At 52.1% G+C, this 11,086-nt stretch overlaps 2 protein-coding genes across 3 annotated transcripts; one reads left to right on the plus strand and one right to left on the minus strand.

Annotated features, from left to right (window-relative positions):
* The first annotated feature begins 338 nt into the window (after positions 1 to 338).
* On the plus strand, positions 339 to 2,713 carry MARCKSL1 (MARCKS like 1). The gene is made up of 2 exons (XM_024125204.1): positions 339 to 625; positions 1,438 to 2,713. Exons 1-2 carry the CDS (start codon positions 539 to 541, stop codon positions 1,945 to 1,947), a joined length of 597 nt encoding a protein of 198 aa, XP_023980972.1. The 5' UTR covers positions 339 to 538; the 3' UTR covers positions 1,948 to 2,713.
* Positions 2,714 to 2,914: 201 nt separating this feature from the next.
* Positions 2,915 to 10,821, minus strand: HDAC1 (histone deacetylase 1). 2 transcript variants are annotated; one of them, XM_028485877.2, is made up of 11 exons: positions 10,718 to 10,820; positions 8,971 to 9,109; positions 8,369 to 8,510; positions 7,176 to 7,268; positions 5,866 to 5,974; positions 5,644 to 5,784; positions 5,030 to 5,138; positions 4,805 to 4,935; positions 4,398 to 4,550; positions 3,808 to 3,856; positions 2,915 to 3,529 (listed from the first exon to the last, which is right to left on the minus strand). In XM_028485877.2, exons 1-11 carry the CDS (start codon positions 10,803 to 10,805, stop codon positions 3,502 to 3,504), a joined length of 1,182 nt encoding a protein of 393 aa, XP_028341678.1. In that variant the 5' UTR covers positions 10,806 to 10,820; the 3' UTR covers positions 2,915 to 3,501. The 2 variants fall into 2 exon arrangements, with proteins under 2 accessions (XP_028341678.1, XP_028341677.1); XM_028485876.2 differs by lacking the exon at positions 3,808 to 3,856 and having other exon boundaries at positions 10,718 to 10,821.
* Positions 10,822 to 11,086: the final 265 nt, after the last annotated feature.

The following is an 11,086-nucleotide window of genomic DNA, read 5'->3' on the forward strand; positions in this document are numbered from 1 at the left end:
GCGGGACCAAGGCAATGGGGGCCACTCCAGGAGCTGGGGCGTCCACCTGAGAGGAAGGGATGACTGCTCTGTCCTCTTTCCTCTAGGAGCCCCCCTCCACCCAGCTCGCCTCTGGGCTCGCCTCAGGGACCCGCCTCTCTCCTTCCCACCCTGGACCCCACCTGCCCCCGGGAGCCGTGCGGGTTGGGGGGGCCAGACCGCCAGCGTCGCCCACCGCTCAAGTGGGGCCCGCGACTTGAGCCCGCCTCCGCCCCTCGATTGGGCGCTCATTTAAATGTCCGGCCCCGCCCCGAGCTCCGGGCGCATATATATAGGCAGCTCGGCGGGCGGCGGGCGGCATTCTGGCGCGGAGCGGAGCGGCGGCGGGTGCAGCTAGCGGTCGGGCACGGAGCGGGGGTGCAGCTAGGTTTTCCCCCCGACACCCCTCCCCCTCAGGCGCGAGCCCCACCCCTCCGCCGGCCAGGCCCACCCGACCGAACTATCCCCTGCGGCGCGAGCCCGGGGCGGCTCCGGGCGCCCCCCCAGCAGAACCCCCACCATGGGCAGCCAGAGCTCCAAGGCTCCCCGGGGCGACGTGACCGCCGAGGAGGCAGCAGGCGCTTCCCCCGCTAAGGTCAACGGACAGGTGGGTGCGCTCGGCACGGCCCGACTCGTCCCCCTCCTCTCGTACCTCGCTCCCTCTAGGGCCTCGGGCCGGGGCCGCGCGCTTTGTCCGGCCCGGGACACGCGGCGCCCCCTCCCCCGCCCGGTCCCTTTGTTCTCGGCGCCGCAGCCCCCGCGGGCGAAGCGAGGGGAGGGGCGGGGAGGGGGCGCCGGCCGGGCCCCGCCGCCTTCTTTGTTCGCGGCCTCGGCCCCCGGCGCTGCCCCCTGGCCGCCCGGAGTGCCGCGCGGGGAACAAAGGCGCTGCTGGGCCGCGCCAAGGGGGCGCCCGGGGGCCGCGGGGCGGGGGCCGGAGGGGAGGGCACTCCCCCCGCAGACTCGACCTCGATAGCCCACGGCTTTTTTTAGGGAGGAGCCGCGAGGTGGGGAGAGCCTGAGGTGGGTGGGGGCCGTTTACACAAAGCAGGAGGCTGGGAAAATAGGCCGTCCAGGTGCGGGGAACAGCGCCCCGGGGCGGCTTCCCGCCCAATATCGGCTGCACTGCTCGCCCGCCAGCCCGGGATCCGCGGCCGCGGGCGGCCCTGTGCGGAATCGCTCCGGGGGAGGTGGGTGGGGGCCCCGGGACCCCAGCGCCTCCTGCCGGCCGCGGCCCCTGCGCGCCTGTGCGGGGCAGGAGGGAGAGGTTTGACGGGATGCCGGCTGTTGGGTGAGGCTACAACCAGGCTCTGGGGGTGCGGCGGAATGAATCGGGACCCCGTTGCGTGGAAGAGGTCAGAGGCGGGCTGGGGGAGGGGAGTAAGAGCACCGGCCCTCATTGCTGTCTCCTCTGCCCTGCAGGAGAACGGCCACGTGAAAAGCAATGGAGACTTATCCTCCAAAGGTGAAGGGGAGTCGACCCCCGTGAACGGAACAGAGGAGGCAGCCGGGGCCACTGGCGATGCCATCGAGCCGGCACCCCCTAGCCAGGGCGCTGAGGCCAAGGGGGAAGTCCCCCCCAAGGAGACCCCCAAGAAGAAGAAGAAATTCTCTTTCAAGAAGCCTTTCAAATTGAGTGGCCTGTCCTTCAAGAGAAATCGGAAGGAGGGAGGGGGTGATTCGTCTGCCTCCTCACCCACAGAGGAAGAGCAGGAGCAGGGGGAGATCGGTGCCTGCAGCGAGGAAGGCACTGCCCTGGAAGGGAAGGATGCCGCCACCCCTGAGAGCCAGGAGCCCCAGACCAAAGGGGCAGAGGCTAGCGCTGCCTCCAAGGGAGGAGACACAGAAGAGGCAGGGGCCCAGGCCGCAGAGCCATCCACTCCCTCGGGGCCGGAGAGTGGTCCTACACCAGCGAGCGAGCAGAATGAGTAGCTGGGTGGGGGCAGGTGGGTGATCTCTAAGCTGCAAAAACTGTGCTGTCCTTGTGAGGTCACTGCCTGGACCTGGTGCCCTGGCTGCCTTCCTGTGCCCAGAAAGGAAGGGGCTGTTGCCCCCTAGCCACGTTCCCAATCCTCCTCTCCCTCTTGTGGATTCTCCCATCATCCATCTGGTCTTCCTCTTAAGGCCAGTCGAAGATGGTCCCTTGCAGTTTCCCAAGTTAGGTTAGTGATGTGAAATGCTCCAATGCTCCTGTCCCTGCCTCCTTCCCTGTCCCCACCTGTGCAGAAGGCAATTGCTGGTTTTCTTCCCCAATTCTTTTCCAAGTAGGCTTTGTTTACTCCCCAAATCCCTGAGCCAGAGGTGGGGGTGCCTACTCCCACGCCCTGAGTGTCCACCTTCCCCTGTTGTTTGTAGTCTCCTGTGCTGGGCCTAGTGGCCCCTGGGCTGGGGAGGACACTGCCCCGTCTAGGTTTTTCTAAATGTCTTACTCAAGTTCGAACCTCCAGCTTGTGAATCAACTGTGTCTCTTTTTTGACTTGGTAAGCAAGTATTAAGCTTTGGGGTGGGGGGGAGGTATGTAATGTGAAACAACTTCTTGTTGTCTTTTTTTTTTTTTTCCCCTCCCATTGTTGTAAATAACTTTTAATGGCCAAACCCCAGATTTGTAATTTTTTTTTTTTTTTCTAACTGCTAAAACCATTCTCTTCCACCTGGTTTTACTGTAACATTTGGAAAAGGAATAAATGTCGTCCCTTTAGTGGTGCTTTTTAGTGAGTGGTCTTCTGGGGTAGGGTGAGAAGACTGGTCTACCTCAAACCTTGAGGGGGGCTTGAGACAGGTAAGTTTGTGGGGTTCTTTTGTTTTTGAGGGGTTGCCCAGATCCTCATGGACACCAGAAGGGCAGGGAAGTGGAGTCAGAATGAACCCAGGGATACTACTAGGAGACAAGCTCAGGAGGGTGTAGAAATGTACCATTTTATTACAAAGATTCTCACAAAAACGAAAATAGTATCTCAAAAAGGAAACTAGACTACCAATCTTCATCTGCAGAATTGTGGGGAGGACAGAGAGGGCAGGCAGTGTGAGTTTCTTGGCTCACTGGGGGCCAGTGGGAAGGTATGAGAACAGAATCAATCTAAAAATGGCTGATGACAAGAGCCTGAGAACAACAGGGAGTCCCTGAAGACCCAGCCACCCCTTCTAAAATGCTCAATAAGGGCACCTTTTCAAAGCTACTAGGCAGGCACTTCAACATTTTGTCCTATGGCTGCTTTAAGTGTACCCCTTCCACCCAGACCTGGCATCCGTTATGGTTCAAAATTAAGAGTTCGGGAGGGATGGGTGGCGAGGCAGCTACTAGAAAAGCTCACCTAACACGTGTGCCCTGAGCTCAGGGCCCTGGTTCCTGTCTAGTCCCTGGGGATATTTATATTTAATATATTTTTATATAAATACACAGAGAAATAGAAAATATAAAATCTGAGGGGTTGTGGGATAAAGGTGGGGAACTTGGCAAGAAGCCAGAACTGGAGAGGAGAGGTCTGTTCAGGCCAACTTGACCTCCTCCTTGACCCTGTGGAGAGAGCAGAGATCGGCATGAGATAACCCACCCTAGAGGCTTTGAGGCAAAAGTGTGGGTACAATGACTTCCACAGGACCCCAGCTGCCCAGGTGACTGCTAAAGGCTGGGGCTTCCTAGCTCTGCCTAGAACTGCAGAGACAGACAGACTGGTCCCTGAAAGAGGCCTTTGTAAGCTGGACCAGCTGTCCCTGCGCCTTCCCTCTCAGCGTGGTGGGACAAAGGGGCTGGTGCTCCAATGCCAGGGAGATGACAGACAGCTCCTTCCTCACCCTTTGGCTTCTTGCTTCTCCTCCTTGGTTTTCTCCTCTTCTGTGACTTCTAGAACATAAGAGTGCAGGGATGGCCAAGGGCAGCCCCTCTGGAAAGACCCATGGGATCTCCACTTACTCTGAAACCCCTTCCCCAACACTACAGCTTACTGGACATACAAAAGAGAGAAAAGCCCATCCCAGGCCCTCCCATCGAGCCCTGCAGAGGACAAACAGGTTGGACCGGTTTCTCAACCTGCTAGAGCCTGAACCCTGTGGGTGGAGGCAGCCCCCTGGGAAACTGGGGTGAAGCACTGAGAAAAGGGCTTGGGTGGTATGTGAGAGCCATGCTCCTGACCACGGGGAGCCCAGGCATGTCCCTGGCTCTGGAGCCTGGCGGGGCTCAATCAGCCAGTGAAGATGACGAATTGAGTTTCATTCTTTTGTGGGCCCTGCCACTTCTGGGAACCAGTGAAAGGCCCAAGTAGCTAAGGAAGAGCCCTAAGGAGCTGGCAGGGCCTGAGTCAGCTCCCTCCTCCCAGTGCCCTACATAAATTCCTCCTCCAGGGCCTGGGGCTCAAGATCCAGGTCCTGGCCCAACCCAAACCCACCTTTCTTCTCTTCTGGGTCTTTCTCTTTCTCGTCTTCTGTTTTGACTCTCTTGGCTTTTTTGAAGTTGGAAGAGTTCTTGCGACCGCCTTCTCCCTCCTCGTCAGAGTCGGAGAACTCTTCCTCACAGGCAATTCGTTTGTCCGAGGAACAGACTGGGAGGTAATGGAAAATATGGGAGGGAGAGCAGATTCTTTATCTCAGGGTCTGCCCAGCGCTTTCTTGCATGTTCCCTCAAAAGACACCAAGGGAAGGGGACCTGGACTCTCTAAAATTATCCCTACAGGCACAGGTACTGGGTTTCTCAACAGGTGGGCAGCTTGGGGAGAATGTGGAGCCAGGAACAGTGGAGGGAAGTCAGAACTGCCTGCAGAGTGGGAAGGTAGAGGCCCCTGGGTCTGGGTCTTACTTGAAATGCGCTTGTCAGGGTCTTCTTCATCCTCATCGCCACTCTCCTCTGGAATGGCATCCTCAGGAATGGCCTGCATTTGGACCCCAGGTGCATGGGGCAGCATTCTCAGGTTCTCAAACAGTCGCTGTCTATGGCCAATGGTAGAGAGGTAGCTGGGCTCTGGTCAGGGACCAACCAGAGCCTGGCATGTTCAATTAGGGGTGTGGGGGAGGATATACTCACTTGATCTTTTCCAGGTACTCATTAGTGTTCTGGTTAGTCATATTGGAAGGGCTGATGTGAAGTTTGAAATCTGGTCCAAAGTATTCGAAGTAGTCGTTGTATGGAAGCTCTAATTGGGGCGGAGGGTGAGAGAGTTAAGAGACCTGGCCACCATGGGACCCTGAGAAAAGCATTTGTAGGTTTATCTGGACCTGTGAGCCCAACTATCAAACAGAGAAGCATGCCTCCAAGATAGGGTGAGGCTTGGGTACCTATAGGATTTCAATTTTTTTTAAAGCCATTCTCCAGTGTCCACACCAGTGGTGTGTTCGTGTGCATACGCACCTGTGTGTGTGTGTGTGTGAGCACTCCCTCACTCACTACCCTAGTTACCCTACAGAGTATGAATTCCAAAGCTATAGATAAGCACTGATAATTTTGTCCAGACCAGCAGCTGAGGGACAGGGGACAGGGTCAACTAAAGGACTCAGAAAAAAACCTGACAGCTACGGTCTGAAAACCACAAGAGGATAGCAGGAGAATCAGAGTCTGAAGAGGAGAGGCTGTAGAGCCAGTGGGAAAGGGGCACGTGAGCTCCTGCGCTGCCCAGCCCAATCTGGCCCTGCAGCTATTACCATTAGGGATCTCCGTGTCCAGGGCCACAGCTGTTTCGTACGTCCAGCACCGGGCGACATTACGAATGGTGTAGCCACCTCCTCCCAGCATCAGCATAGGCAGGTTGAAGCTCTTCACAAATTCCACACACTTGGCGTGCCCTTTGGTGGGAGAAGGTGTGCCAAGTTACAGGAGCACCCGGCAGGACCCTGCCCTCCCGTCTCTATGCTACCTGGTCTCACCTTTGATGGTCAAGTTGAAGCAACCTAACCGATCACCAGACAAGGAGTCAGAGCCACACTGTAAGACGACTGCACTGGGCTGGAACATCTCCATTACTTTGGACATGACCTGAAAGGACACAACCTGGTCACTACCAGCCTCAAGAAAAACTATTTGAGGTTCAGGCTGAAAAGTGTGGGTGCAGCACTTTCTTCGGTTCCTTATCACTCCCTCCTACCTTTCCACTCTCCCTCAGGCTTAGCGGTAGAGAAAAGGGAGTACCAGCCTGGGCTTCTCATTTCCCCAATTTGTTCAGTTTTCCAATTTGAGAGGATCTCCAAGAGCCTTCTAGCTCTAATAAGGAACCTAAAACAACCTCCTTATCAATTCCCTAGATCTTTCCCTTCTTTCGCTGCTCCAAGAAGCCCTGCTGACCCTTGGCTGCATCTGCTCTACGCATATGGTCCTACAGACTCTGAGCCTTATACTGTAAGGAGGCGATTCACTTTTGTTTATCTCATTCTCACAACTAGATTCTAATGTAACTGAGGACAGAGACCATAACTTAGGCTTTTCTGTTGCCCTTACTACAAGGTACATAGTAGGCACCTGGTGTTTGCTAAACGACCACCTAACCTAACCTAACTAGGTTACTACTCTAGTAATGGTTCCTTATTGCTTACAGGTGAAGATTTAACTCCTCAGCATGGCATTCAAGGCTCCCTTTGAAATGCTGACCCCGACAAACATTTCCTACCACATCCTTCAACATTCCTCCCCCACATCATACTGGCCTACACACTACGTACTGGCACCTCTATGCTTCTGCTGGTGCTGTTCCCTGTGCTGAATGCCACCCCTCCCCTCCAGCCCCAGCCTCCTTCACATGGGTAACTCCTCATTTCTCAAAGTCCAGCTCAAATGTCACTACCTCTGTGAAATCATCTCTGACTACCCTTTCCCCAGCCCAGGCAGCAGTTTCTCTCTCACTCCTCTGTTCATCCCTCAAAAACAGCACTGACCACATGCTGTCGGGTATGTGCTTGCCTCCCACACCACAGACTGTGAGGTCTTTAAGGGCATGGATCATGTCTTAGCTATTCTTATATCCAGCAGAGGGCCTGACCCACAGAAGGCATCAGTAAATATCTGGATGAATTTTGTTCCCCTAACTGGCCATACAGCATGCAATCCAGGGTTCAAACACATTTCATTTCCAGCCGGCCTCTCAGTGGGGAGAGATCCCGAAGTACACTGGAGGTGCTTTGCTACCCCTCCCTTAGATCAATCCTGTTTATAGCCCAGTGGTGGATAAGCCTAAGCCACTTACCGGCTTGAAAATGGCCTCATAGGACTCGTCATCAATCCCATCTCGGAGCGGGTAGTTAACAGCATAATACTTGCCTTTGCCAGCCCCGATATCCTAATCAAGAAGCACATTAAAGTAAAACTGAAAGATGATGAAGCTAGGAGGAAGTTCAAGGATGAGGGCTGGAAGGCTAAGGAAAGAAGCAGTGGTTCTAAGAGAGATAAGCTGGGCCCATGAGGTGGGCCAGGGACAGAGCAGGTTAGCACCATTCCCCTCACTGGTGGAACAAGTCTAGCTCACGTCTCTGGACACCACTGAGTCTGCACCCAGGCTGAGAATCATTTATGGGACCAGAGACTGAATATCCTACCACACAGCATGAGACCTCTCCCTCTGGACTGGGTTAAAGGTGGCTGGGGGCTGGACCATAGAAATAACACCCACCCCACAACCACCCTTTCCTTTCCAGAGTGCTTTACTGCTCACTCCTCTACCCACCACTCTCCTCTCTAGGGAGTTGTGGAAGTAAAGCAGAAACGGAAGAAGAATTCTTCAAAATTGTAAAGGCTCAGTTATTATAATGCTTGCCATAGCAAACAACTGAATCAGTGCCACTTTTTCACCCAAGGGCCACTGGCATGGCAAAATGGCTGGTTTCATTGCATTCATGCTCTCACAAAGCAGAACAGTTTAATGAATCAGCTTCCAGGGGTTCTTATCCTGAGGTCCATGGATGGGCTTCAGTAGGAGGAGGTGTCTATTAACTATTTGATATCAAATGTAAAATTTCATGTACTTATGGGGAGAGAGTACGTAGCTTTCAGTCAGATGGTCAAAGGGGAGGGTAACCTAAAAATATTAAGAACCATTGAGATGGTCCATAAAGGTCCCAATTCCTAGCCCATGGGAGAGAACCTGATATTTCTAGCCTAAAATTCAAGCTGTCTGGGACACGTGAATAGTGTAATGCAACTCAGCTGTGGCCAGGAGGGAAATGCAATAGTTAGGAGACCCCCATCCCTTCCAACCCTTTAGGTACCATCATTCCCTTCCTCCAGAATAAGAGGGAAAGAGACCATGGTAGGTGTCCCAGGCTGGGGTGTGGTATTCTGAATGGCAGAAGATGCAGGAAGTGGTTTTTGGTGACGTGAGATAGGAGAGTTAAGAGCTGGCAGCTGAGGGTGAGCTGGTTGGCCCCTGAAGGGAGTTCTCACCCGTAGGTCCCCAGTTCCTGGGAAGTACTCTCCATATTTATGAAAGGACACAGTCATGACTCGGTCTGTGGTATAGAAGGCCTCTTCCACGCCATCGCCGTGGTGAATATCAATGTCAATATACAGCACCCTCTGGTGATACCTAGGATCAGAAGGGGGTCAGGGGGTTCTGGGGGCTCTTTGGGAGTGGGACGCGCCAAGGGCGCCAGGTCCCAGCTTACCGGGCTGGCTGCCTCCCTCAGGTATCTCTAAGCACCAGAGACGTGGAAACTGGCTGAAGGAAGGTGGAGGAGCGGCAGGGTGTCTCCAGAGGCCTGACCAAGCCGATCAAGTCCGATCTTCCTACTCTACAGCCAGGGTCAACTCCAGCCACACAGGGACACTCTGGAGGCAGGATCTGAGCAGCGCCTGCCCCTGATCTTGCCGTGGGCTCAGATCAAATCAAGACCCCGTCAAGGAGAGGATGGCCAGAGACACTCACCGAACACATCCTAGCCAGCACACTGCTAGGAAAAGCAAACTAGGGAGGCAAGCCCGGGGGAGAGGGAAATGGGAACCTGGCCTAAGGTGCTCCTCCAAGAGACAAGGCCAGGAAGGCATACTTTAGCAGTTCCAGGATGGCCAAGACGATATCATTGACGTAACAGAAGCCAGATGCCTCGGACTTCTTTGCATGGTGTAGGCCCCCAGCCCAATTCACAGCGATGTCCGTCTGCTGCTTATTAAGTTTCACGGCACTTGCTGGACGTGGGAAGAAAGAACACAAGCCTGTTATCAAGCCACTCTCTCCCTTTCCCCCAAGAAGCCAAGGGAACCCAGTGAGAGGTAGGACCTGCCTATTCAACAGCTGTATTGTACAATTCACAAGCCAGTCCTCTCCCCCTACCCTATTCTAACAGGAATAAACATGATATTGGCTACTCTAAAAAAACTGTTTTCCAAACTGAAGGTGGTAACTCACTAGTAGGCCTTAAAATTGGTTTAGTGGGTTATGATTAGTATATATATTTTTAAATGAGACAGACTAGAATAAAAATATCAGAATAACCATAAAGGTAACCACTGTTTTGTGAAACTGGCTTCAGAGTGAGAGAGGGTGTTGTGCATGTGCATGCATAACCTGGATTGCAAGTGTAAATACTTCTAAATGTGGTTCATGGTCAAAACATTTTGAAGATATCAAATGTAGTAGAGGCTTAAAGTACAAATAGGTCCAAGAAGAAGAGAGAAATACACACCATGTGTGCAAGTGCCTTCGTGGCAATATAACTTTAATAGCAATAAAAACATAAAGGGAATTCCCTGGCAGTCCAGTGGTTAGGACTCCACTTCCACTGCTGGGGACCAGGGTTCAATCCCTGGTCAGGGAACTAAGATCCCCCAAGCCGCATGGAGTGGCCAAAAATAAATAAATTTTAAAATTAAATAAATAAGAAGATTTACTGAGTAAAAAATGTAGAAACAAAACTATACATATATATGACACATTTTTTGTAAAATACAGATGTATATATGTTATGTCCAGATATATGCACACAGAAAAAAGCATGGATGTACAAACACCAAAATGGTAACAATGGTTATCTGTCGACAGTGTGATTATAGTCAATTTTTTTCCCTGTGCACTTCTGTTTTCTGAGATTATATTAGGAGGTGGTAACGAGGTGGGAGGAGAAAAAACAATGATCATAGAAAAATAAACATTTGTTAAGAAAGGGTAGAGTAGAACTTCCCTGGTGGTCCAGTGGGTAAGACTCTGCACTCCCAATGCATGGGGCCCAGGTTCGATCCCCTGTTGGGGAACTAGATCTCGCATGCATGCCGTAACTAAAGATCCCGCACGCTGCAACTACGACCCAGTGCAGCCAAAATTAATTAATTAATTTAAAAAAAAAGAAAAAAAACTTCCTAAATTTTAAAGGGAAAATAAAAGAAAGCGTGGAGTGATCCTGGAGGTAATCTAGACATTACTAATGGAAGTGGGAGATGTGTGGGGAGTATTTCTGATCTTTTGTAAGATACAGATGATGACACTTCCCATTTTTATAGCACTGTGCAGTTCACAAGTTACTTTTATGTACAGCATCTCAACAAGCCCATGAGGTCTGCAGAGAGTTCCTGTATATAGGATGTCTTGGTAGGAGAGGACAGCCAAGGACACCTGTCTGTACCATGTCAGATTGAACCTGGGCTGGGACTAAACCAGAAGGACATTTTCAAGAGCTAAGGTAAAAACTCACAGGACCATTTACAGGGTCACAGGTCAGCCTCACTGGGATAGTGGCCTAAAAGACAGACCTCACTAGTACAACCCAGCACAGCCTTTAAAGAGGGATGTATATTCCTTACCCACAGAGCCACCAGTAGATAGCTGACAGAACTCAAAGAGGCCATCAAATACCGGACAGTCCTCACCAACGTTAACTTGAAAAAACATAGGAAAAGGTTAGTTTCCACAATTTCCTTTAGTTTTTGTTTACATATTTATGAGCTGATGGAAAAAATGCAGAATTTGGATTCAGAAGGCTTGGGTTCTTGTCCAGGCTCTACTACTTACTGGCTGTGTGACTGGGTCCAGTCATTTAACTTTCTTGAGCTTTGGTTCATTATCTATAACTAGCAATAATGACATCCACCTTACCCAATTGTTGAGAAGATTGATAGAAATCTTATATGGGGAAGCATTTAGCAAGTAAATACTTGGAAAATGTTGGTTCA

The sequence above is a fragment of the Physeter macrocephalus genome, unplaced genomic scaffold (genome assembly GCF_002837175.3).
Source record: "Physeter macrocephalus isolate SW-GA unplaced genomic scaffold, ASM283717v5 random_590, whole genome shotgun sequence".
Lineage (NCBI taxonomy): Eukaryota > Metazoa > Chordata > Mammalia > Artiodactyla > Physeteridae > Physeter > Physeter macrocephalus.

Bases quoted from the DNA above. Each gene is read 5' to 3' on its own strand.
- HDAC1 (XM_028485876.2), bottom strand. From the start codon at position 10,805: ATGTTTTTTCAAGTTAACGTTGGTGAGGACTGTCCGGTATTTGATGGC. The intron at 9,110-10,717 runs GTAAGGAATATA...TCCCACGTCCAG, and splicing joins ATCTACTGGTGGCTCTGTGG to CAAGTGCCGTGAAACTTAAT. The intron at 5,975-7,175 runs GTAAGTGGCTTA...GTGTCCTTTCAG, and splicing joins ATGAGGCCATTTTCAAGCCG to GTCATGTCCAAAGTAATGGA.
- MARCKSL1 (XM_024125204.1), top strand. From the start codon at position 539: ATGGGCAGCCAGAGCTCCAAGGCTCCCCGGGGCGACGTGACCGCCGAG. The intron at 626-1,437 runs GTGGGTGCGCTC...TCTGCCCTGCAG, and splicing joins CCGCTAAGGTCAACGGACAG to GAGAACGGCCACGTGAAAAG.